The sequence below is a fragment of the Adiantum capillus-veneris genome, chromosome 25 (assembly GCF_014529385.1).
Source record: "Adiantum capillus-veneris isolate H3 chromosome 25, ASM1452938v2, whole genome shotgun sequence".
NCBI lineage: Eukaryota > Viridiplantae > Streptophyta > Polypodiopsida > Polypodiales > Pteridaceae > Adiantum > Adiantum capillus-veneris.
The window spans coordinates 116,240,267-116,266,730 of NC_140955.1; the positions used below are offsets into that span (position 1 = coordinate 116,240,267).

Sequence of the window (26,464 nt, forward strand, 5' to 3'; positions counted from 1 at the left end):
TGGCAGGTTGCATCTTTGGTGAAAGCTCCTTCATAGATGGCTGCTCATCAGGAGGAAGTTCTCTCTGAAGGTTTAGTTCCAAATCCTCTGATGCTGTTTTCCTTGGGAGCTGCTCATCCATACCCATTGATCTTTGACGCCACCTCCTTCTCATTTCCATCACATTGCAGACCACTCAATGCAGCATTCATAAGCAGCACTAGTGCCACACCCACTAGTTCCAACATTTCAATGCTCTCTAAGTGGAACTCGATCCTATTCACTTCTCATAAAGATCGAGAGAGGGGACATCCTGCTCTTATTGTCGCAGCTGACTCACAGCAATTTCTTGCCGCAGTTTGTGCGCGCACGAGAGAGAGAGAGAGAGAGAGAGAGAGAGAGAGAGAGAGAGGGGTGGGGGAAAACCCACATGTCTCTAAAAATAGAGTCACCACCTAAGATGAACCACCAGCGGGTAAACAATGTGCAAATTAAATCCAAAAATTTGGTAGGAAGATGAGACACTCCAATGTCTCAAAGGCTAATATTACTCCACTGTCACAGGGCAATTATCCAATTACAGAACTAGTGTAAAATCTTACAATTTTCATGTCCACAACCAACCCATTCACAACCAGCGACATCTCCCATGCACAAGAGGAACACTAGGTGTAGCGAAAAAGCATCGTGCAGAATTGCACCATGCACGTTTGTGACTGTCCATTTTTGAATAATTAACCACATTTCTGCATAGTGAATAGATTCTCTCAGAAATTTTTTGAAGGAGAACTTATAAAGATGCTTGAAGGACAACTTATAAACAGAACAATAATCGTGTAAAGAAAGTAGAGCAGGGTTCGTAAAATATATCAACTTATGAGCAAATAATACCCAAAAAAAAATCAACTTATGAGCAAATAACAATTTATGAGAATGCCGTCTGACTTCATGTACCCTTGGAGAGCACATACTACACCAGACAAGAACAAGTCTCCTTCAAGAATGACTAATTGCTATACAAATTACTCTGAGAATGCTATACATCACCCTTCTCAGGGCACCTTTACATCCATTTTGATCAGCAGAAGGCACTACATCTGACACCTTCCAAAATGTTGCCCCCTGGGGTGGGGGTTTCAGCTTTCCCGTGTGTGGGTTAGAAATACCACTCTTGCCATTCCAAAAAGGGTCAAGCAACAATGATATGTTACACTCTGCGTTAGTGCCGCCTCTTTAAAATTGGACAGGTTAATGGGCAGTCGTCATGGGTCATTGCAGCAAATAGCCCCTGCCCCTTCCTTTAGCTTGCCCCACAAGCATGTCATGTGCTTAGGGTTCTGATAGTGTGCAATGACATATCCATCATTGCATCCTGCATTGTTGAAGTTATTATCATTAACGTAATTGACTTCACGATCCTTTTTCTTGTACTCTTCGATCCATATTCCCATGGATACATCTTCAAGCTTGAAGAGCTGTACCAAAACATGATCCAACTTAGACAGAGAAATCGCCTTACATACATGCTAAAGGTGAAACGGAGCAGAACCGACCTTAAGACTTCGGTCCTTATGACCCTGTACAATATAACTGGCTATGTCCCTTGAAATGATGTATCCAGGACCATGAGCCCATGGTGGATAGGAGGGATGAGGCCATTCCTGCAATCCAGACCGACTCTTTGAAAGCACCCAAAAAAAGGGAAAATCACCAAAATATGCCTGGAGTTAGTGGAAATTCTCAAAATACCCCTCAAATTTCAAAAATTTCCCAGAATGCCCCTCATATCTTACCAAACACTATCAAAATGCCCTCACACTTTTCCAATAATACCCTTCGATAATCTTGCAAACATTATTTTTGTAATTTTCCCAAAAGCAAAAACTCTGCAAATGGCGACGATGCAAATTCATGAAAACCATCCCTCACTAGAAGGTTCTGCAGAGAAAAAAGACCCCCTTATCCACCAAAAATCTTTTGTTTTAAAAAGATGCAAAATAGCAACATAAATACCTCTGCACTAATAAACCATTTGTCGTTAGGATCTCGATGTGGCTCGCTATCAAACTCAAGCAAACCGTACAAAAGGCCTTTCTTCTCCTGTGCTTTATTCAAAACTGAAAGCACTTCATCTACTCTCACGAAAGTGTCATCATCTGTCTTCATTATGTACTTTGATCTTAATTGCTCCGTCTGCCATTTGGACCATTATCAGTGATCACGGTGAAATAAGAGGCTATTGCTGCGTATCCAAAGCTCACAAAAGTAGAACATACCCCAAAAATGCAGATGGCAATTGTCTTTATAGTTATCAAGTTATAGTAGTCCACAAAAGGCATCAACTGAATGTCCCCATAAGTCACAGCTTCCCTCCAGATCTCCTTGTTTACTTGCTTGTTTGCATGCTGCCAGACTCTCTCTCTCTCTCTCTCTCTCTCTCTCTCTCTCTCTCTCTCACACACACACACACACACACACACACACACACACGGAGAGTTAGGGCGCTGCATGTGAGGGTGACAGGCCTCAAGCAAAGTAAAAATGTAGAAGAAGAGACCCAGGTGTTATGCAGGCTCATGGCCATCACCAACCCTGAACATACAGGTGCTTGGAGAGTTGGGAAAAGAAGTGTCATGCCAATAATGAAGGTGCCTCGAAAGAGGCTGCTCTAATCTTACGTTTTCCACTTTGGAGGCTAGGAGAGAGTTCATTATTATAAGTAAAACCCTCAAAGGGACAGGTATCTTTTTACGGGATGACCTTACTCAGAGCCAGCTAGTACACATGCGGGAATGTATGCCACGCATCTTGACAGCCAGGAAGGAAAGAAAGTTATCTTTCTACAGAGGGAAGGTCATCATTTTGGACCAACCCTCCCAATGAGGTTTTGAGACCTATGGGACCAAACTTAAAATAGCAGTTTGGACCTGTAATGGGTCTCTTCGACTTGATGTAGGTGCCTTTGAGAACAGCTTCTCAAAGACTCATCAAGCCCCTAGACAGCTTATGCCACATGGACAGCCCAGAAAACAGTCGCGAGATCTGAGCATGGGAGTAGAGGTTCAGGAGGAGCAGCAGTGCTATTTAGGGAGTAGTTACAGCCACTACTACATATTGTACGGAGAGATGATCATGCTAGATACATGTGGGTGAGGTGACACAGGCCGATTTCTATACATTGCCATATGTTACTTCCCCCCAGTACGTCAGTATATATTGCATCCAGAGGACAGTCACCTTTCTCTATACTAGATGATGATATATGGGAGTTTTCTAGTGTCACGTGCAATGGAAGTGTGTATGGATTTAGTTCGGATCTAGTACTCCGCACAAACACAAGGGACACTTTACTTCACTTGAAAGAACTGAACTGAACGAAAGAGAAAGACACGAGAGAGAGAGAGAGAGAGAGAGAGAGAGAGAGAGAGAGAGAGAGAGAGAGAGATGACACCAAATGTCGGGTCCCAAACCCTCAGATCCCCTTGCTCTGTTGCCAGAGTAAGTACTTTCTTTATTCTTGCACAATGCTGATGCAATGAATGAATGCTGAGATGCTGATGCTAATGGGTACTGATGCTACTGATGCTGGGTATTAGTACTGTGACACGGAAGGGTTTTGAGGTACTAGGGTATTGAGGTATAGAGGTTCTATGTCGATGACGATGATGTCGACGACGAGGTACTGATGGGGACTATGTCGACAATGATGATGACACGAAGACGAGGTATTGATGGGAACTATGTCGAAGACAGAGAGGTCGACGACGGGTTCTATGTCGAAGACGGAGATGACGACGACGATGGGCTACTGATGGTCTATGTCGAAGACAGAGATCTCGACGACAGGTTCTATGCCGAAGACGGCGAAGTCGACGACAAGGTGCTAAGGGTCTTGCGGGTACTATGGTGTACTGTGTCGACGATGGCGACGACAAGGGCACTATTCTGCTGTCGCCGATGCGGCGATGGCTGAACTGAAAACACCGATGCGATGAGGCTAAAAGCTGAGACTGAAAAGCTGGCTGAATCTGGGCTAAAACACTGACTGTCTGGCTGCTGAATTCTGATAATGCTGAGGCTAAAATGATGCTAAACGCTGGCTGCTGCAAATCTGAAAACGCTGGTCCTGATGACTCCAGAGCAGGCACAAGCTCTGCTGCTGCCCAAAAACGCTGAAGGCCTATGAGGAGGGGCTTGCAATCTTGCTGCAAATGCCCAAGAGGCTGAGAAACTGCAGGTGCTTCTCCTCCTCTGACTCCTGCCTTACAAATGCTGCCCCCTGGCTGCCTATATACCCACCAAAGGCTGGGTCGAGCAGGCTAATAGGCAGCACACGATTTCATTTATTTGCCCCCAAGTCACTTAATAAATAAGTGACCACATAAGAGGTGGTTCAAGCGGTACAAAATCCTATATGCTGAAAATGCTATACTATGCAAGAGAGGGTATGCAACTATGACCAGCCTGAACATGCACGTCCTGCTAGAGGCTCACAAAGTGCCAGGCTCGGTCCTACGCTAGGCTATGACTGATGCTAGACCATGGCAGAAGCATGTCCACGTGGCGCAAGTGAAGTGCGCACGTGACATCCCCCCTGTTAAAAGTGAGGCACAGCTGTCGAACTTCTATCAGTACTTCTGATGCTGAGTGCTTGTGATGCATGTGGATGCATAGACAGATGAAAACTCCTCCAAAACAGGTGACTATGGGTACTGCAGGTGTTGTGGGTTCTGCAGGTACTGTGGGTTCTACGGGTACTGCTTGGGATGAAAATACCTATCATAAGGGTTACTAGCCAACAAATTTATGTGACCACTTTGTCTGGTCTTTGCTGACACCCAAACAATATCTGTGGAGAAAGCATTCCCCGTGCTGATGGACTGAGGTGTGGTTCTAGAGTCTTCTCCAAGGTTTCAATGACGAGGGAAATGGATGTAGCTAGATGCCAAGAACATAATGCCTAATGCAGGGATCGGGAAAAGAGATCAAGGTGATACTCCTTCCATGTCCGCATAGGAGGCAAGTAGATCCTGGTACTCAAGATTGTTGGGTTCAAGCCCGTGTCGGTTAGCCCGTGAGAACAAGCCTCAAAGCATACAGCTATAGGCCATCAAATTAGTTGAGTTTGCATGTGGAAAAGGTGTGGTTGATATCACCTTTCCAAAGACTATGTAAAAGACTTCCTTTAATCAAAACGTAGTAGCGTTGTTTTATTCAAGCTGAGTCGACCTCGCTCTCTCTCTCTCTCTCACCTTCTATTGCATCTCCACCTGCACCACCATGCCTCCATAGCTAAAGCACCCCAACAACTGGTATCAGAGCCTCGAGGGCTGTGCTCGAGAAGCCTCGCGGGACCTACCGCTTACAGAGAGAGAAAGCAACGTGACGACCTGCAGCAAACCAACCACAAACAGCATCAACATGATCGCCCTGCTATTGTAAGGCTTTTTCGACACATCAGCCTCTGCTAAAACACTCGCCATCGCCTGTTGTGAAGCAAACCGTAAACGGCGCTGTCGCCTACAGAGAACTCGCCATGATAGTTTGAGTTTTTGTTATTTTTATCCAGTTTCACACTTTAATCAAAGTGGCCAATGTCCATTAACCCTTTAAGCAAAAGGGATGTCACACCCCCGTGCTCGCAAAAGGGATTTCACGCTCGGTGCTCGATGCTCGATGCTCAGTGTTCACGTTTAAGCTACTACAAATAGGCTATTTAATGCAATTCAGTTGCTGCCAACTCTTTCAAGCAGTGTTGAAGGTTTGGCAAAAGGCAATTCAACATTCTATTAACCAAGGTCGACGATCGTTATCTGCAAGCATAGCAAACAAGACCAAGATATCCTTGACATATCGAATATGGCCTCAAAGGTGGATAAATTCAACAGATCCGGCTTCCACACTTGGCAGATCAAAGTTAAAGGGTATTTGATGTGCAAAAATTTATGGAACGTGGTCAAGCCTCTCGCAGCCGACGAATCTGGAACATCCGTTGCAGTTACAAGGGCATTATCTGCCGAGCTACAAAGGAAAGACGAACAAGCTTTTGGTATTATCCTAACCTCCTTAGAAGACGATTTTATTCATTATTTGGACGATGTTGATTCTTCAAGTGCTGCTTGGATAGAGTTAGAGAAGCTTTTCGGTGCCAAAGCTAAGTATTCAAAAATGAGTTTAAAAATGGAATTATATTCCATCCGCATGCGTGAAGATGAAAATATTGCAGCTTTAGCCAATAGACTGAAGAGTATTAGAACTCAACTTGTTTATGTCGAAGCTTCAGTACCAGAAGAAGATCTCATAGCCATTTTGTTAAAAAGTTCGACTTACAAATTTCATCAGATTGTTACTGTTTTAAAAGAGAAAGATCCGCTGCCTATCCTTGGATGGTATCATCAATTCATTGTAGGAAGAAGAACGCAGGGTACCTAGTACCAATTCTACTATTATTCCCAGTGCATATACAGTCTCGAATGCCGTACCCCCCACCAGTTCTTCTGATACTTCCAGTGCATATGCAATCACTAAATGTACTACTACAACAGCTTCATCTCGACCATTCAATGGAACCAGATCTTGTGCCATTTGTGGACGCAACAATCATCAGACGAAAGACTATTTCAAGAAGAATCCTTATGTTCACTGTGGTAAAACAAATCATCCGTCAAATAAGTGCTTTCAAAAGGGTAAAACTCAAATTCATGTGGTTGAGGGAGACACTGAATCTCCAATATATTTTGTTGATGAGGAAATTTCTAGATCAACTCTTTTCATGTGGTTTAGTCAAAATAAATTGTACGGGTTATAGACACTACCACAAAGATAAGTGGTAAGACCTCCCAATTTTTATCAGTTCTCAACCCATTTTTGTTGCACTCTCATGAGGATACTGGGTACACCATAAACCAAGGTTTGGCAGTGAACCAAAAACTCCATTTTTGGTAGCTAACTTATTTTTTGACCTACACCCTATCCATTCAAGGGGGGGTTACTGATCTAGCACCAGGTTATGGATACACCAGAAATCCTTGGTTGAGAGAAAACCTAAAACTCACAGTTGACGAGTACACCAAAAACTCGAGGTATCATGAGTTGCTTGTCTAGTTCGGGCTTGAGGGGGGGATTGTTGGGTTCAAGTCCGTGTCGGTTAGCCCGTGAGAACAAGACTCAAAGCATACAGCTATAGGCCATCAAATTAGTTGAGCTTGGATGTGGAAAAGGTGTGGTTGATATCACCTTTCCAAAGACTATGTAAAAGGCTTCCTTTAATAAAAAAGTAGTAGCGTTGTTTTATTCAAGCTGAGTCGACATCGCTCTCTCTCTCTCTCTCTCTCTCTCTCTCTCTCTCTCTCTCGCCTTCTGCTGCATCTCCACCTGCACCACCATGCCTCCATAGCTAAAGCACCCCAACAAAGATATGGGTTGTCGTGTATCCAATGGTCATCTTCCTTCAAAGGCATGGCAATGAAGATGGGATCTGGTAAGTCCATGGTCGGGACTCAAAGATTCTTCAGAAAAAAAAACTGGGAGAGGTTCTTTGGGTTCTTGGTTCTGCTTGGGTTCTTGATGGTTCTTGGGTTCTTGAGGTTCTTGATTCTTTTGGGGTTCTTCTTTAGGTTCTTCCCTTGAGTTCGCAAAGCCAAAGCACGCACAGAGCTCTGATACCAATGTCTGGTGCAGCGGAAGTGTTTATGGATGTAGCTCGGATCTAGTACTCCGCACAAACACAAGGGACACTTTACTTCACTTGAAAGAACTGAACTAAACAAAAGAGAGAGAGAGAGAGAGAGAGAGAGAGAGAGAGAGAGAGAGAGAGAGAGAGAGAGAGAGAGAGAGAGAAAAGACACGACACGGAATATCGGGTCCCAAACCCTCAAGGGTCCCCTTGCTCTGTTGCCAGAGCAAGTACTTTCTTTATTCTTGCATGATGCTAATACAATGATATCAGATTCACTATTTTGTAACAGACTGGTCTCATAGGTCATTTTGGCCTTTTGAAGACGTTAATATAACATTTCATCTCTCTCTCTCTCTCTCTCTCTCTCTCTCTCTCTCTCTCTCTCTCTCTCTCTCTCTCTCTCTCTCTCTCTCTCTCTCTCTCTCTCTCAAACGAAGTGGGGCTTGGTACCCTTTTGTATTACATAATCAGAGTTACACACCCAAAGGCATTACATCAACCCGTGGGCATACAAGGATGAAAAATCTGATAGTGAAAAAACTCCTTAGATATTCAATGATTACTAACCATAGGGGAAAACCACCAATGATACAAAGTTACAAAAGATGGGTGATACAACAAAAGCTAGGAGCAGGGGAGTGAGGGAAGAAAGTAGCAAAGAGCTAAAGCAGAAACAGGCCACCTCGATGGCAAGAGAAGGCCGAAAACTCCACTAAAGAATCTCCGATAGCGAACTCGGATCTCCAAGGCCGTATACAATGCGCATTCCAACAGAAGAGACATCACCGCAGGGAGACCCTGCACAAAAATCCGCCCCAAGAGCCTCTACCCATCCCTGGCAATGATCAACAAGGCTATGACATTCTTCAGCCTGCAAGCGGAAGCAGTATATAGGGCAAATCTTAAGGCGAGGTAGAAATTGCCCAACGCACCCACCAAACCAATTTTAAACCTAAATCACCCATCAAACAATAAAAAATGAAACAAAAAAAGAACATGCAGTAAACACGTTGTTAGGTGCAGCGGAATGAATGTTTGCGCTTTGCTCAAGATGAGTGCTCCGAACTGTGCTCAAGGTTTCCTTTGTTCTTATGGGAGAGCTTTCCGTTCTTAATGAGAGTGCAAATGACACAAACAAAGTGAATGGACACTGTGTGTGAAAGTGTATGAGACTGAGAGATAGAGAGAGAAGAGAAATACGACACCAGAGACGATGTAAAACCCTCCTCCGAAGGCCCCACTCTCTATGGCGAGAGCGGTCTACTTATGATTGCATCTCTACAATGCTTGGACTTGCCGCCGATGTCGACGACGATGAGGACGACGACGAGACGGACTGAAATCTGCAAATCTTTATCTGCTGAATTCTGACTCTATGTCGGTGACAACGGTACGACGACGACGCGCTGAAAACGCAGATGCTGAAATCTGCGTTTTCCGGGCTGAAACTGTAAACCTTGCGGAAACTGACCGTGCGGCAAGGAACTGCTGCGGGAAGGTGAGATCTGGGAGGTTCGGGGGTTCTTCTGCGATTGCTAAGGGCTGAAAACTGAAAACGCTGGTGTTTCTTGAGGTTCTGTCGCGGAGAATATGCAAAACGCTGGGGTACGATGCAAATGCAAAAACACTAGGGCTGGAAATCTGCTCTGCTGCAGCCGGTTGTCCTGCAAATACAAAACGCTAGGCTGATCTGATGTTCTGCTGTCGTCGGAATCTGCAAGTGCAAAAACGCTGGCTGATCTGGTCCAAAAACGCGTGGTTGCTATGGAGCAAAAACGCTAGGCCTCTTGGGGGTTCTACTGAGAAGTTGCCTATTGAGCGTGTGCTCTTGCTGCCTCTTCTGCCAATTAGTGCTAGTCTAGGTTTGCTTATATACAAACTTACTCAACTTGCCCTACCTAATTTCCAACAAAAGTCACTTAAAAATAATAAGTGAAAAATGTCAAAAATAGGGAAAATAAGCTAAATGCACTGGAAAATTCCCCTGAAGGATTCTGATGAGAATGCTTATGATCATGCTATGTGCAACCAAAGGATATGCATCTACACTAAGTGTCTGGACATGCACGGTCTGCGAACAGACTCACAAAAGTGCCAAACACTTCTAATCTAGACTGATTGGACTAATTGAACCCTTGTCGTGGTGTAGCTTGTCCACGGACACATAGGGTTCGATGTGTCACGTGACATCCCCTCCTTTTCAAAGTGAGGTACTGGTACCGAACTGTATGGCGTCGAGGGAGATCGCCAATAGCATCCAGAATCCTGGAAGGGACTCTTCGCCGGGCCACTCTGATGTGTGGATCGTGCGGTACTTTGAACTTCATAAAGGTCTGCAACGCTTGCTTCTTTGGGCCGCGCCGAAAGCGACACAGTCTTCTGTGGCTCCTTCAATGCTTCAACTTCGTCGAGAGTCGTGCTTCTTTCTTCTTCAAGAATCTCCATGGCTGAAAATTCCTGAAACCACTTCCAACACAAAAACATGAACATACCCATTCCATGTAAAGTGAGTGGAAAAAATCTTGTCTTCCTCAAAGACTGTGCATGCAATGTAGATGAACAAAGAGACGGAGTGCTAATCCGTTCACCACACACACGCAAACAATGAGATCGAATCTTGTCGTGCTGATCTAAATCAATCAACTGTAGCAATTCACAACGGAGATGCCCATGCTTGGTGCTCATATTTTCATGTGCTCTTTCTACAACTGTGTCGTACCAAGGAAGAGACATTGAATGTGACTTCCGTGAATGCATACTTTTCAGCTTTTCGTGAACAATCCATATACATTCGTGCTCATTCATGAGTGAAACGTGCTCAACGTACAATATGTCATGCCTAGGAAAAGGATCACATAAAGATGCTGACGAAAATACACGAAACGATCACGAATGAAACACTCGTACAATGCGTGTGTATCAATCATGCGAACACATAATACTTCCTGTAAGGGTTCTTTGGACCTAGGCTCGAGAGCCAAGATCGGTTCTTCCTGAATGATAGAATCGTCCTGTGGGGGTTCTTTGGACCTCGACTCGAAAGCCAAGATCGGTTCTTCGTGATTGATCGAATCTACAACGAGGTTAGCTTCGCTAGAAAAAGCATCCAATCACACATCATCCTTGTGAACAATCACATCATCTTTATGCAACTCATCATGCTTGTGAGAAATCACATCTTGATCATGCAAATCATCATGCTTGTGAGAAATCACATCTTGATCATGCAAATCATCAAGCTTGTCATTGTCATCTAAATCATCATGCTTATCATCATGCAAATCATGTGAGTTTAGCTTTGGGGAAGACAAGACTGAGAGTCTCCTTTCCCCAAATCTCTTGCATCTGTGCCTGAACTTGAGAAGAGTCGCCAGAACTCTTTGTTTTGTCGGTCGCTATGTTCTTGTATTGCTTTGGCTTCCTTCCTTGCTGCTTCTCGTTCTGCTTCTCTTTCTGCTCTTCTTTCTACGTGTCTGCGTTCCATTTCTACCATTCTTTCTACATATCTTGCTTTCGCGTTCTAACTTCCTTTCCATAAACATCTGATCAAAAGCCTCCATAGGAGTTAGAGCAATCCTTGATGTAGATGGGAGGGGGAGGGTCGGAAAAACCTCTCGGTGGGGAAAATTCTTCTTCGCCTCTCTCATGCTCAGCACCTCCAAGTGAAGTATCCATTCCGCTTCGAGTGATGACCAGTCTGAAGTCGTGGGTTCTTGTGGGTTCTTAAGTTCACAAGGAACTCTCATGCTCAGTTCCTCCAAGCGAAGTATCCATTCCGCTTCGAGTGATGACCAGTCTGAAGTCGTGGGTTCTTGTGGGTTTTTGGGTTCTTAAGTTCACGAGGAACTTGGATTCTTGGGGTCTTGAGATTCTTGAGGTTCTTGAGGGTCTTGAGGTTCTTGAGCCTTTCTTTCGCTAGCCAACTGCGTTTGAGAAGGATCTTCTCTTCACCCGAGTTCTACTCCTTTCTGCGGGCGCACCCCTTGGCAGCCTTGCGCTCACACCAAGGTTGCTTTTTCCCACCTCACGTCGATTGGCCGGCCGCTAAGTGCACGGTCCGCTCTCAATGGGTGAAAAGAGACACAAGGGGAGGCTGGACAAGCCCTTCTTTCTTGGGGTTCCTGTCACTCTTCAAAAACACGAATAGGAATCGACACGCCCAAGCGAACTTGGGTTCGTGCGACTTCCACAAGCAAAGAAAATTCAGTGATTCTTGTGGTTCTTTCCTTGAGTGATACAAACGTTAGGTGCAACGGAATGAATGTTTGCGCTTTGCTCAAGACGAGTGCTCTAAACTGTGCTCAAGGTTTCCTTTGTTCTTATGGAAGGGAGAGCCTTCCGTTCTTAATGAGAGAGTGCAATGGACACAAACAAAGTGAATGGACACTGTGTGTGAAAGTGTATGAGACTGAGAGATAGAGAAAGAAGAGAAATACGACACCAGAGACGTAAAACCCTCCTCCGAAGGCCCCACTCTCTATGGCGAGAGCGGTCTACTTATGATTGCACAAATCTCTACAATGCTTGGACTTGCCGACGATGAGGACTACGACGAGACGAGCTGAAATCTGGAAACTGTAAGGGCTGAAATCTGCAAATCTTTATCTGCTGAATTCTGACTCTATCTCGGTGACGATGTCGGTACGACGACGACGCGATGAAAACGCAGATGCTGAAATCTGCGTTTTCCGGGCTGAAACTGTAAACCTTGCAGAAACTGACCGTGCGGCGAGAAACTGTTGCAGGAAGGTGAGATCTGTGAAGTTCGGGGGTTCTTCTGCGATTGCTAAGGGCTGAAAACTGAAAACGCTGGTGTTTCTTGAGGTTCCGTCGTGGAGAATATGCAAAACGCTGGGGTATGATGCAGATGCAAAAACGCTAGGGCTGAAAATCTGCTCTGCTCTGCAGCCGGTTGTCCTGCAAATGCAAAACGCTAGGCTGATCTGATGTCTGCTGTCGCCGGAATCTGCAAGTGCAAAAACGCTGGCTGATCTGGTCCAAAAACGCTAGGTGGTGGTTGTGGAGCAAAAACGCTAGGCCTCTTGGGGGTTCTGCTGAGAAGTTGCATGTTGAGCATGTGCTCCTGCTGCGTCTTCTGCCAATTAGTGCTAGTTTAGGTTTGCTTATATACAAACTTACTCAATTTGCCCTATTTACTTTCCAACAAAAGTCGCTTAAAAATAATAAGTCAAAAATGTCAAAAATAGGGAAAATAGGCTAAATGCACTGGAAAATTCCCCTGAAGGATTCTGATGGATTCAAATGGGAATGCTTATGATCATGTTGTGTGCAACCAGAGGATATGAAGTGTCTGGACATGCACGGTCTGCGAACAGACTCACAAAAGTCCCAGAACACTTCTAATCTAGACTGACTGGACTAACCGAACCCTTGTCGTGTTGTAGCTTGTCCACGGACACATAGGGTTGGATGTGTCACGTGACACACGCACAACAGGCAAACTTACACGCACACACACCTCACCCACAAGCAATCATGCAGAACGCACTCATCCCAAGCACATGTAGATCCACAAGCACAAGCATCACACACAAGAGAAACAAGGCGCATACAAGGAAGCAATTTAAACAAACAGAAACCAAGAAAAACAAAACAAAAACTGCGTAAGAACAACAAACAAAATGTAAGGAAAGAAACCGTTGCACGCAGCACAAGGGACAAAAGAGGGGAACACAGAGAGAGAGAGAGAGAGAGAGAGAGAGAGAGTTACGCACAGGTGAGAGTTTGCGGTTGGCTTTCGAGTCGAGGTCCACAACAACCCCCCCCCCCCCCCAGGCAGATTCGATCAAACACTACGAACCGATCTTGGCTCTCGAGCCTAGGTCCAAAGAACCCTTACAGGAAGTACTATGTGTTCGAATGATTCGTCAACACGCATTGTTCAAGTGTTTCATTAGTGATCGTTTCCTGTATTTTAGTTAGCGTCTTATGTGATCCCTTTTCCTAGGCATGACATATTGTACGTTGAGCACGTTTCACTCATGAATGAGCACGGATGTATGCGGATTATTCATGAAAAGCTGAAAAGTATGCATTCAAGGAAGTCACATTCCATGTCTCTTCCTTGGCACGACACAGTTGTAGAAAAAGCACAAGAAAGTATGAGCACCAAGCATGGGCATTTCTGATGTGAATTGCCACAGTTGATTGCTTTAGATCAGAAGAGAAAGATTCGATCTCATTGTTTGCGTGTGTGTGGTGAACGGTTTGGCACTCCGTCTATTTGTTCATCTACATTGCATGCACGGTCTTTTAGGAAGACAAGATTTTCTCCACTCACTTTACATGGAATGGGTATGTTCATGTTTTTGCCTTGGAAGTGGTTTCAAGAATTTTCAGACATGGAAATTCTTGAGGAAGGAAGAAGCATGACTCTAGACGAAGTTGAAGCATTGAAGGAGCCACAAAAGACTCTGTCGCTTTCGGCGCGGCCCAAAGAAGCAAGCGTTGCAGACTTTTATGAAGTTCAAGTATCGCATGACCCACACATCATAGTGGGCCGGCGAAGAGTCCCTTCCAGGATTCCGGATGCTATTGACGATCTCCCTCGACGCCATACAGTTCGGTACCAGTACCTCACTTTGAAAAGGAGGGAATGTCACGACATCCAACCCTATGTGTCCATGGACAAGCTACAGCATGATCAGGGTTCAATTCAGTCTAGTCAGTCTACAATAGGAAGTGATATGGCACTTTTGTGAGTCTATTCGCAGACCGTGCATGTCCATACACTTAAATGCATATCCTCTGGTTGCACACAGCATGACCATCAGATTCAAGTCAGATCCAATCAGTAGCATTTTTATAGTGCATAGACCTATTTTCCCTATTTTTGACATTTTTTACTTATTATTTTAAGTGACTTGTTGGAAAGTAGGTAGGCCAATTTTGCTAAGATAATATATAAGCAAACCAAAGCTAGCACTTCCTAGCAAAAGAGGTAGCAAGAGCACTCGCTCAACAGGCAACTTCTCAGAAGAACCCAAGAGGCCTAGCGTTTTCTGTATCAGCAGGACAACCCTAGCGTTTTTCATCTACAAGACCAGCCTTGGTGATTTGTGCACAGCAGATCAGCCCGGCGTCGACACGACACAGCAGATCAGCCTAGCGTTTTGCATTTGCAGGACATCCGGCGACAGCAGAAGACAATTTCAGCCCTAGCGTTTCTGGTTTGCATCACAACCTCAGCGTTTTTGCAGATCATCGCGACGGAACATCAAGAACCACCAGCGTTTTCAGTTTTCAGCCCTTAGACACCGCAGATCAAGTCTCGAACCTCACAGGTCTCACCTTCCCTAGCAGATCCTCGCCGCACGGTCAGTTCCCACAAGGTTTACAGTTTCAGCCCGGAAAACGCAGATTTCAGCAGCTGTGTTTTCAGCGCGTCGTCGTCGCATCGTCGCCATTTCAGCCTGTCTCGTCGTCGTCCTCATCGTCGTCGACATCGTCGGCAAGTCCAAGCATTGTAGAGATTTGTGCAATCATAAGTAGACAAATCTAGCCATAGAGAGTGGGGCCTTCGGAGGAGGGTTTGACAACATTTTGGTGTCGTATTCTTCTCTCTCTATCTTTCAGTCTCATACACTTTCACGCACAGTGTCCATTCACTTTGTTTGTGTTCATTGCACTCTCTCATTAAGAACGGAAGGCTCTCCCTTCCATAAGGACAAAAGGAACCACAGTTCAAAGCACTCATCTTGAGCAAAGTTCAAACATTCATTCCCCTGCACCTTACATCGTCTCACCTCCTCCTCAAGCTCTCAACATCTCTACTGAGCTACTCTCCTTGCTAAAGCTTTAAGCTTGGACATGGAGCTCTAGCTTCTACCTGTTCTTTTTTGGCGGAAAACGCAACATCCTTAAAGAACAAATGTGGCTTGTACTCTCTTTCTCAAGCTCCATCCCTCCCTCTCGTGTCTCAAGCTCCATTCCTCTCTCTCTCTCTCTCTCTCTCTCTCTCTCTCTCTCTCTCTCAACTCCATCCTTGTCTCAAGCTCCGTAATCGTAAAATGTGTCTAAATATGGCTCTAATTAGGATGGTCGAATTCAAAAGCTTAGCTTATAGTTTTCACTAACATATGAGCCTATAATACATATAATATATATGATTTCTTTGGTCTACCATTCGGGCCCCGTTCTCGTTCCGGCCCCCTCCTCCCTCCCGTTCCCGTCCCGTTCCGCACCCTCCCGTTCCCGTTCCCGTTCCCGTTACGTTCCAGTCCTCGTTCCGAGTAGCTATGGCTTCTGTAGTAAACTCTAGCTTGCCTTACATTAGCTTGTAGCCGACTATGGCATGGTCCATAAGCTCTTGCATTGTGGATACTTGTTTAGACAGACAATACTCCTGTAACAGTGATGGCAGTCCAATTGTGTATCGCTCCACTAACCTCCAAGGGAATCACTTTGAAGAAAGACATCGGAAGGTAGACGTCGAGAAACCTTTGGTTATAGTCTTCCATAGTCTCCGTGGCAAGCATTAACAAGTTGTCCCATTCTGACAAGATCCAGTGTCACGTGCACATCTAACCCTATGTGTATGTGGACAAGCTACTTCATGACATGGGTTCAGTGCAGTTAGATTAGGAAGTGATCTGGCACTTTTGTGAGTCTGCTCGCAGACCATGCATGTCCAGACACTTAGAGTAGATGCATATCCTCTGGTTGCACACAGCATGATCATCAGATTCAGTCAGAACCCATCAGGAGCATTTTTACAGTGCATAGACCTATTTTCCCTATTTTTGACATTTTTCACTTATTATTTTTAAGTGACTTTTGTTGGAAATTGGGTAGGGCAAATTAGCCAAGCATGTATATAAGGAACCTAGCGCTAGCACTTTCTGGCAGAAGAGGCAGTAGGAACCAAGGTTCTACAGGCACCTTCACAGCAAGACTCCCCCCACATCAGCAGATCTAGCGTTTTTGCATCTGAAGGCCTAGCGTTTTCATCCACAGCATCAGCCTAGCGTTTTGCACGGTAGATCAGCCCGACGACAGCAAGACACAGCAGAGTTCCCTAGCATTTTTGCATCTGGACAAATCAGCCCTAGCGTTTTTTATTTGCATATAAGCCTCGGCATTTTGCAAATCTACCGCGACGGAACCTCAAGATAGACCAACGTTTTCAGTTTTCAGCATTTAGACACAGCAGAACAACCCCCAAACCTCGCAAATCTCACCTTCCCGCAGTAGATCCTCGCCACACGGTCAGATCCAACGTAGTTTGCAGATTCAGCCCGGAAAACGCATATTTCAGCTTCTGCGTTTTCAGCGCGTTGTCGTTGCATCGACATCGTCACCGACGTAGAGTCAAAATTCAACAAATAAAAGATTTGCAGATTTCAGCCCTTAGCGTTTTCAGATCTCAGCCCGTCTGGTCGTCGTCCTCATCGTCGTCAACATCGTCGGCAAGTCCAAAGCATTGTAGAGATTTGTGCAATCAATAGTAGACCGCTCTCGCCATAGAGAGAGGGACCTTCGAAGGAGGGTTTGACAACATTCTGGTGTCGTATTCTTCTCTCTCTTATCTCTCAGTCTCAGCACCTTCATTCACAGTGTTCATCACTTTGTTTGTGTCCCCTGCACTCTCTCACTAAAGGAACAGAAGGCTCTCCCTTCCGTAAGTAAAAGGAACCTTGAGCACAGTTCGGAGCACTCATCTTGAGCAAAGTTCAACATTCACTTCCATTGCACCTTACATCGGTATCAGAGCTTTCGCAGTGTTCTATGTCACTCAAGGAAAGAACCACATAATTATTTTTTTTGCTTGTTGCGGTCGCACGTAATCCAAGTCTGCTTGGGCATGTGGAGTCCTGATCGTGTTTTTGAAGAGTGACAGGAATCCCAAGAAAGAAGGGCTTCTCCAGCCTCCCCTTGTGCCTCTTTTCACTCATTGAGAGCGGATCGTGCACTTAGCAGCCGGCCAATCAACGAGGTGGGAAAAAGCAACCTTGGTGTGAGCGCAAGTCTGCCAAGGGGTGCGCCCACGGGAAAGAGGAGCTTGGGTGAAGAGAAGATCCTTCTCTAACACAGATTGCAAGCGAAAGAAGAACGTCAAGACCCTCAAGAACCTCAAAGAACTCAAGACCCTCAAGAACCTCAAGACTCAGAACCACAAGAACCCAAGTTCCTCGTGAACTTAAGAACCCAAGACTTCAGTGTATGGTCATCGCCCGAACAAAAATGGATACTTTGCAAGAAGGTGATGAGCATGAAAGTGGCGACGAAGAATTTTCCCTACCAGGAGGTTTTTCTGACCCTCCCCCTTCCCCTCTACGCCACGGATTGCACCAACTCCTATGGAAGTTTTGGTCAAGTCGATGATGGACATGATGGCACAACAACAAGAAGCGAATCACGTTGCGATGGCACAACTAGAAAGAAAAGCAAAACGACAGGAAGCCGTGGAGCGTGAACGCCAAAACAAACAAAAAACCTTGGATCGTGAAGCGCGCTTGGACTCTAGGCCGAGGAACGAAAAGAAAGAAAAGCAGAAAAAAAAGCAGCTTTGGAGCGTGAGCGCGATCAAGCGCACTTGGCAGCCGAAGCAAGACAGGCAGCTATTGAGCATGAGCGTGAGCAAGCGCGCTTGGCGACCGAAGAAAGACAAGCGGCCTTGGGACCCAGCGTGAGATCTAGAGAGACCTACACATGCAAGAGTTGGTCCGACAGGTTCTCACCTCGAAGTTCGAGCCGGCCAAAGATGTTGGTAGTTCATCAAGTGGCGCAAGCTGAGATTCGGACTCCAACAACCCCATCACAGAGAAGATCCAGTTCAGTAAGTATGATGGTAAGATGGATGCTACGGTTATTCATTCTTGGTTGCATCAATTTAATGCTTATTTTGCGACAACTAAGAATACAGGAAATAGCAAGGTTTTGACGGCAGCTATGTACCTTGCCGTGATGCCATTAATTAGTACCACGCATGGCAAGAGGCACAGTTGACCGTGCACCTAGAGGAAGCCGAGGAAGGCACGCCCCTTTCCTTCAATTGGGCCGACTTCCAAGACAAGCTCGGCGCAGTTTATGCCCCCACAGTACCTAGCACGGTTGAAAGACGATTGGCGCAATCTCAAGCAAAATGGTATGCCAGTTATGTTTTTCTCTAATCGTATTTTGCAGCTCGGCACCCAATTATGCAAATCGGATGATGAGCCCAAGGAGGCTTTCATTTTCGGGTTGGACTACTATATCAGGTTTGATGTCGAAGTCCTCGACCCAATCGATCTCAACAAGGCGGTAGCGATTGCTCTCGCACAGGAGATGAAGCACAAGGGAAAGCCCAAGGAAAACAAGACTTCAACAAGTACCTTTCAGACTTCTCAGAACCCTCAGAACGGTAAGAATGGTAAGAATCGTAAGAACAGTAACTCTTCTGACCAATCTTCCAATAGTCTCTCAGAAAAGAACTCTCCAAATGAACCTAAGGGTAAGGCTAACACAATTGCTAAACCTAAGCTCACTCCACATGAAAAGGTAGAACAAGGAATTTAGGAGGATACATCACATCGGAAAAGCAAAGCACTTATTCTAAGGAAGGTCGTTGTTTTCATTGTCACATCAAGGGTCACATAAAGAGAACATGTCCTAAGCTTGAATCTAATGAATCTAAAGAACCCACAGACCCCACTTCCTCTGTCAATGCAATAAATGAGAACACGAGTGTGACCCAAGTTTCTCATGATCCTCCCATTGATGAGTCTCTCATTAAGTGTTATGGTCATGTAAAGGGTCAGCGTTTTGTCATATTGTTTGACCCAGGCAGTATGCATGATGTGATTAGTGACTCTTGTCGAAAGAGCCCGATTGGAGGTTAGCACGACATCTCCTTTTGAGGTGTTAGGCTTCGCTCTCGGTATGGACTCTCTCATCACAAAAGAGTGCCTTGATGTTTTGTTCACTATTCAACAAGCGTCCTTCCGCAGAAAATTTGTAGTCTCTCCTCTCTCAGGATGTGATATGTTTTTAGGCATTCGATGGTTTCGTGAGCATAACCCTCTCATTGATTGGGCAGCTAATACGTTCACTTTCAATGCTAAAAGTGACTCTCCCATTGTCATTTGTGGGAAGCAAGTTGTTCATTCTTCATCTCTCATTTCTAATGTGCAGGTGAAGATTGACAAGAATCAAGAAAAGGAGACTCTCTCAGGAAAAGGAGACTCTCTCAGTCTCGTCTTCTCCAAAGCAAGACACGCATGATTTGCATGATAATGATAAGCATGATGATTTGCATGATCAAGATGTGATTATCTCACGAGCATGATGATTTGCATGACAAAGATGTGAGGATGATGGTTTAGTTGCTACTTTTTCTAGTGAAGCTAACCTCATTGCAGATTCGATCGATCACGCAAAACCGATCTTGGCTCTCGAGTCGAGATCCAAAGAACCCCCACAGGAAGTATTATGTGTTCGAATGCTGACTCGCATTGTTCGAGTGTTTCATTCGTAATGCTTTCATGTACTTTATTCACCGTCCTTATGTGATTCCTTTTCATGGGCATGACATATTGTACGCTGAACACGATTCACTCATGAATGAGCACGGATGTATGCGGATTACTCGTGAAAAGATGAAATGCTTGCACCCAAGGAATTCACATTCCATGTCTCTTCCTTGACATGACAGTATCCGAAAGAGCACAAGAAGGATTAAGCATCAAGCATCGGCATTTCCATTGTGATTTTGCCACAGTTGATTGATTTAGATCAGAAAGAAAAGTTTTGACCCCATTGTTTGCATGTGTTTGATGAACAGTTTGACACTTCGTCACTTTGTTCATTTGCATTGCATGAACAGTTTTTTTCGAAAGAATAGAATTTTTGAATTTTTCCAGTCACTTTACGTGGAATGAATATCTTCATGTTTTTGTGTTAAAAGTGGTTTCAGGAATTTTCATCCTTGGAGATTCTTGAAGAAGGTAGACGCATGACTATAGACGACATTGAAGCATTGAAGGAGCTACATACGACTTTGTGTCGCTTTCAGCACGGCCAAAAGAAGCAAGCGTTGCAGACCTTTATGAAGTTCAAGTATCGCACGACCCACACATCAGAGTGGGCCGGCGAAGAGACCTTTCCAAGATTCCAGAAGTTGTTGGCGATCTCCCTCGACGCCATACAGTTCGGTACCAGTACCTCCCACTTTGAAAAGGAGGGGATGTCACGTGCACAACTAACCCTTTGTGTACGTGGACAAGCTACTTCATGACATGGGTTCAATTCAGTTAGATTAGGAAGTGATCTGGCACTTTCGTAGTCTGCTCGCAGACCGTGCATGTCCAGACACTTAAGAGTAGATGCATATCCTCTGGTTGCACACAGCATGATCATCAGATTCAGTCAGAACCCATCAGGAGCATTTTTACAGTGCATAGACCTATTTTCCCTATTTTTGACATTTTTCACTTATTATTTTTAAGTGACTTTTGTTGGGAATTGGGTTGGGCAAATTAGCCAAGCATGTATATAAGAAACCTAGCGCTAGCACTTTCTGGCAGAAGAGGCAGCAGGAACCGAGGTTCAACAGACACCTCAGCAAGACTCCCCCACATCAGCAGATCTAGCGTTTTTGCATCTGAAGGCCTAGCGTTTCTTATAAGCTTGCCATGTCCTTGGAGCGATTGAACTCCACCAATGCATAGCATTATCTTTAAGGAAACTCGCTGCTCAAAAAATCATCGATTCCTCCGTATAGTTTCCCAAAGCATAGATGTTATCGAATTGTTGAAGAAACTGAAACCTTTCTTCCGATCTCACACTCCAAAAAAGGAGAAAAATTTTATCATCGTATCGCATCTTTAAAATGCTTTGGCTAATTAGGCGCATACCCTGCATATGGATAATAAGGATATCCATATGGGCTCCAACCATTATACCCTGGTGACACTAGTGGTGGGGGATGTGGTGGTGTCACAAACTGCTGACGTGTCAAGTCAGTGAAGAGCAGAGCCAACCTTCAGATCACGGCCAAGGGGCCTAAACCCTAAGAAGAACAAGCAACAGCAGAAGAAGAAGTCCTACCAACTTATGGGACCCCGTCTGGTGGGGCCCCATAGACATAAAGGAATCAAAATAAAGCAAGACCCACTCACACACACACAAAGGCTTGCACAACAACTGATGTCGTGGCAACCATATGGACACTCCGGAAATTGCGCTAACATGCTGACGTGACAGCCTGTACGGATTTCCGCGATTTGCGTTGCTGACGTGGCAGTTGTACAGATTTTCGTGATTTACACTGGCACTTTTGGGCATTGCTTTTAGATCATATGCTTTTGAGTTTGAAGGCTTTTCATGTAAACTGCTTTTGGGCCTAGGGCCTTTAAATATGAGGCCATGGGCTCATTCTTTGGCATGCTTCCTAGAGAAGGTGTAGAGTCTGGAGTACCGGCTTGTACTGTGTTGATGCAATATAAAGAAATACCAAAAGGGGCGCCAAGGTTTGAAGCCAATACTCTCTGGGGTGGAATTCTGCAACTCCGTGTCGCGTGTAGTCTCTCTCTCTCAATTCGGTTGTTATTGAAGAGCTGAAAGTATATTCAGTCTGTTCTTTTCTATTGGCACGTGGTGCCCGTCCTGTGACAGGTAGCAACGGCGGTGGCAGAGGCGGTTGCACTAGATCAAGATCAGATGGGTGCACCATGTTCCTGAAGACAGACGGTTGAGAGGGTTGCCAGTTAGAGGCTCTTGCTATTTCTAGTGCTGGAGGAAGGGGTAAACCATCTGGTCGCGAAGCTCGTCAAGAAGAAACTGCAGGTACTCTGCCAAATCCATAACACTCTGTTTGTTCCTTGTAGGACCGGTATGCTTTCCAAAAAGCACACGACTGAGGCTCTGATACCATTGTAATGGGAGGGCATCATGTACCAACTAGAAAAGAACAAACGGAACAAACTTTTAAGCACTTCAGTAACAATTGACTGTGTGTGTGTGAGAGAGAGAGAGACCACACGAGACGCGGAGTGGCAGAGTTCCAACACAAAAAATGGCGCCCTTTTTAGTATTTCTTTATATTGCTTCAACTTCGTATAACGTTGTGGCTCTGCTTTGCATCCGCCTGCAGTAGAATGCAAGAGAGAGAGCCCACAAATCAGATAAAAAGGCCCTAGGCCCATCCAAAAGCAATGCATGAAAAGCATCAACTAAAAAGCATTTGGTCTTCAAAAACATCCGGTTCAAACACTGGCAGCGCAAATCTGGAAATTTCGTACAGTGCCATGTCAACAAGCTGTCAATGCGATTTGCGGAAATCTATACAATGCCACGTGGAAGTCAGCGCAAAACGCATGGGATCCATACAGCTAGCACGTCATCAAGATTTACGCAAGTAAATCTTGTGAGAGTGTCTGCTGCTTTATTTTCAAGCTTTAGGAACTTGGCCCCTATCGGACAGGGTCCCATAAACTTCTGTAAAACTGGGCCTCTCGACGAGGAACTGTAAGTAGGTCAAGGCTTCTTCCACTACGGCTTCAAGGGTTTAGACCCCTCGGCCGAGATCAGAACGTTGGCTCGGATCTTCAATGGCTTGACATGTCAGCAGTTTCTGAAAAACAAGATTTGAAAGCATTGATTTTTCAGAAGTCTTGGGTACTAGTTATGAAAGCAAATGGCCCTTGAGTTATTAGTGCTAGTAAAAGCAAGAGGCCAGAAGCCTACAAATATGTAGGGATGGGTGAGCCATTAAACACTCAAAGTTTGCCATGGGGCTCACGCTTCGAGTTGTAAACCAACTATCAAAAATAAAAAGAGTTATCGCAAGGGACGCCTACATTAGGGGGCCAATGGATTTGAGTAGAGAACTCCATCTCATTTGCGTCGAATCTTCATTGTTCGTTTATCTCTCAATTCGAGTATTCTAAAGTGTTCTAGAGCGTCTCTAGTCGTATAAAAGTCTATTCCAGCTGTTACTTCCGCTGGCAAATGCCCTCCAATTTCAAGTGGTGATGAAAACTCTACGCACCAGGCCCAATCTTGCAAAACGTCTCAAAAACAAAAGCTTCAAAGGCTTCAGCACGTTCAAGCTCGCCAAGGTTAGTATGTCAGTAGTAAGGGCGGCTATTGATTTGGTGAACCAAATCCTTTGGCAAGTGCATCCACACTTCAAAAGTATTCATGTCAAACTGAGCGTATCTGACACTAGCATGTGAGGAGTACAGGTTCTACACAGGTCCGCATTCAAAAGTATTCATGTCAAACTGAGCGTATCTGACACTAGCATGTGAGGAGTACAGGTTCTACACAGGTCCACATTTAAAAAAGGTGGTGAATGGTGGGAAACAAATGGTGAAAAAATTACAAACAGCAAACCTTTGGAAGATAACAAAAAAGAAACTGCTTGACATCCTCTATATACCTGTCCAACGAAAAAACGCACTGTAACTTTCCCTGATCGAACTGCTTCATACTGCATCCAGGAACGCCGAACGGCCATACGCCGATCAAAGTTGTTTCCAGTAGAAAATACACCAATGAAAAGCTCATTGCGTTGCTTCCGTACAAGAGGAGGTGCTTTCAAAAACTTTAAATCAACATGTGTTATATCTTCCGATGTTGGTAGGCCAGTTGCTAATATTGAGATAGGTTTGACACTGCCCTTTAATCTGACAGCATTCACCAATGAAGGTTTCAAGTTCTGAAACAAGAACGGAACAATCTGATTTATATAGTATGAAAATCTATTGCAAAGATTCCTTTGAAGCTACAAAGGTGCAACTAACTCATTACCTGCCTGTACTCGAATGAAGAAACGTGTTTTCCATTTATTGTCATATGAAATCCCTCCCATCCAGCCCATAATGTGGCTGCAAATGGTAAGCCATTCATGAACGGAAACCAGGATTTATCATTGCCAACCATTGGCCCCTTCAAACTGGTGCTGTTCTTCCTTATGACAGCTTTCCCAACTTGCTCAGTGCAGGTATCCAACCCATCAACTGCAGCAGAAATCAAAACTCTTTCAGACCACAAACGGAGTCCCAGATTCTGTACTAATGTTTAATTGAATGTAGGAAACGTTGATCGAGCTAATCTAGTGACTAAAGCCATAATAGACCCATGTGCTTTCTAATAATGAATGTATTACCTTTACGGGAGACGGACTCAGAGTTTGGACAACGTTCCTCATCTCCCCAATCATGCTCCTTACTCCATGTATTCTGAACTATGACAGGCTCATCCGTGATCCTGTCACCTTGAAGTCGGGCATTGAAATGTAGGACAACAGAAGGTTCTGGTTCCCCTGGCAACTTAGGCCCCAGAAGCTCAATGGCAAAATTCATCTCTGCACCCCATGGCATGCCAACAATCGTGATGGAAGAATCAACCACTAGCCCACATGGAATTTCCAATTCAGCATCTAGGCCATCAACAAATGTCTGATTGACAGAACTGTGAGAATAAGGGCACTGCTTCTCTGAAGTTCTATTTACAAACCCATGTCCTTTGTGCAGACTTTCTATCACGTGTTCTTCAATCATTTCTCTCCAATTATTCTCAGACTCTTCCATCCCTCGCTTTGCTTCAGGAAAACAGTCGGAGCGAGAGAGCACTGGGCTTAAGTGCTTCCATAAAGACAATACTGAAGCCTCTGCTGAATGCTTAACATGAGAAAGAACCAACCGGATGATCGGTGGGTCCTTGGCAGTCTCTATTTGTTTAGGAGGCTCAATTGTGGTTGAAGATTCTTCAGCATCTAAATGAAGCTTGCCTTGTGCACTATTATTTGAGGAAAAGAACAGAGATGGCTGATTCTCTAGCATGTCCAGGTACGGACGCATTAAGGGTCCCTCCAAAACCCTGAACCTCAACAGAATAACCATGAACACAAATAACAACATAAAACCACCCAGCCATATTTTCATCTCTGACAGGGTGAAACAAGCCAAATGCTTCTGCTGCCATTTGCTGCTGCTTTCCTGGCTCGATCGCCCATTGATATGCATTCTGAAGTCACAGACACTGTCATAAAAGTTGTTCTTTGTAAGAGACGCCAAAGAAGCTGTAACTTGCACAACTTATTCTAACGTAGCGCAACAGAATTGTCCCGAGTTTACATCCTGTGCCTCTTTGGCAAATCGATTCACTGAACAGCAAAATTGCAGGCTTGGTAAAGAGCTACTGTCCTGGTGAACGGTGTGATTGATGGGTCACAAGACAGCCAGAACTCTCTTTCAGAACACCCTCCTTTCACTCGCCCAAGGTTTCAACTCCTACATTCTCTGCAAAGCAAATTATTGAAAACCACAAGCCGCCAAAAAGCGAGATCTTGCACTTTAAACTAGCTATTGAGCAAGCAAGGCTGGCAATGCAGTACCTGTCAGAAAGTGCAGTGAGACGGGGCTGTTGCGAAGGAAACGCAACTGCGTAATTGCTGGGGAACCCGTAAAACCGCAGTTACGGTGATAAATTTGATGAACGTGCGTGGGCGAACGGGGAGACTTAACTTGCTTTGAAGCGTTTGAAAATTGAGTTGCGTTGACGTTTCAGCTGTGGCGATGGTATCGTTGAAAAGAAGGGATGGAAGAACGAGGGTTTAATAGCGGCACGCCTACCGGTAGGAGCCGGTGAGAGTGCTGCCGATGGTGGTGGCGAGGAAGAAAGCAAAGATGGCGATGGCGATGGCGATGGCGAGAGCTGATCAGGAGCGAACAAAGCGCGGCACGCAATGGGAGGTGGGGCATCCAACCTGGTCATATACGCCATTGCCTTCTGTAGTCGGCTTGTACTGAAATATAGTAAAGGGGTGCTAGATTTCGCTGGAACTGAGCGTGCATTCAACAT

General features: G+C 45.0%; 2 protein-coding genes across 3 annotated transcripts; both read right to left on the reverse strand.

Annotated features, from left to right (window-relative positions):
• Nucleotides 1-867: 867 nt before the first annotated feature.
• LOC147425519 (beta-1,3-galactosyltransferase GALT1-like) lies at nucleotides 868-25,898 on the reverse strand. Of its 2 annotated transcripts, XM_086500411.1 has the most exons (7): nucleotides 24,768-25,896; nucleotides 24,410-24,618; nucleotides 24,039-24,317; nucleotides 2,256-2,384; nucleotides 1,993-2,172; nucleotides 1,533-1,640; nucleotides 868-1,454 (listed from the first exon to the last, which is right to left on the reverse strand). In XM_086500411.1, exons 1-7 carry the CDS (start codon nucleotides 25,624-25,626, stop codon nucleotides 1,242-1,244), a joined length of 1,977 nt encoding a protein of 658 aa, XP_086356537.1. In that variant the 5' UTR covers nucleotides 25,627-25,896; the 3' UTR covers nucleotides 868-1,241. The 2 variants fall into 2 exon arrangements, with proteins under 2 accessions (XP_086356537.1, XP_086356538.1); XM_086500412.1 differs by lacking the exons at nucleotides 868-1,454; nucleotides 1,533-1,640 and adding an exon at nucleotides 1,668-1,917 and having other exon boundaries at nucleotides 24,768-25,898.
• On the reverse strand, nucleotides 25,871-26,464 carry LOC147425520 (uncharacterized). The gene is made up of 3 exons (XM_086500413.1): nucleotides 26,128-26,464; nucleotides 25,998-26,054; nucleotides 25,871-25,902 (listed from the first exon to the last, which is right to left on the reverse strand). The coding sequence occupies exons 1-3, from the start codon at nucleotides 26,462-26,464 to the stop codon at nucleotides 25,871-25,873; spliced, it is 426 nt and encodes a 141-aa protein (XP_086356539.1).

What these genes read in the sequence shown, in the direction of transcription:
- LOC147425520 (XM_086500413.1), bottom strand. Translation starts at nt 26,464, where the DNA reads ATGTTGAATGCACGCTCAGTTCCAGCGAAATCTAGCACCCCTTTACTA. An exon ending in TTTCAAACGCTTCAAAGCAA is followed by an intron (nt 26,055 to 26,127) that starts GTTAAGTCTCCC and finishes CGGGTTCCCCAG; the next exon opens with CAATTACGCAGTTGCGTTTC. An exon ending in CTCACTGCACTTTCTGACAG is followed by an intron (nt 25,903 to 25,997) that starts GTACTGCATTGC and finishes TTTGCTTTGCAG; the next exon opens with AGAATGTAGGAGTTGAAACC.
- LOC147425519 (XM_086500411.1), bottom strand. Translation starts at nt 25,626, where the DNA reads ATGCATATCAATGGGCGATCGAGCCAGGAAAGCAGCAGCAAATGGCAG. An exon ending in TGCGTTTTTTCGTTGGACAG is followed by an intron (nt 2,385 to 24,038) that starts GTATATAGAGGA and finishes AGAGTCTGGCAG; the next exon opens with CATGCAAACAAGCAAGTAAA. An exon ending in AATGGTTTATTAGTGCAGAG is followed by an intron (nt 1,641 to 1,992) that starts GTATTTATGTTG and finishes TCTGGATTGCAG; the next exon opens with GAATGGCCTCATCCCTCCTA.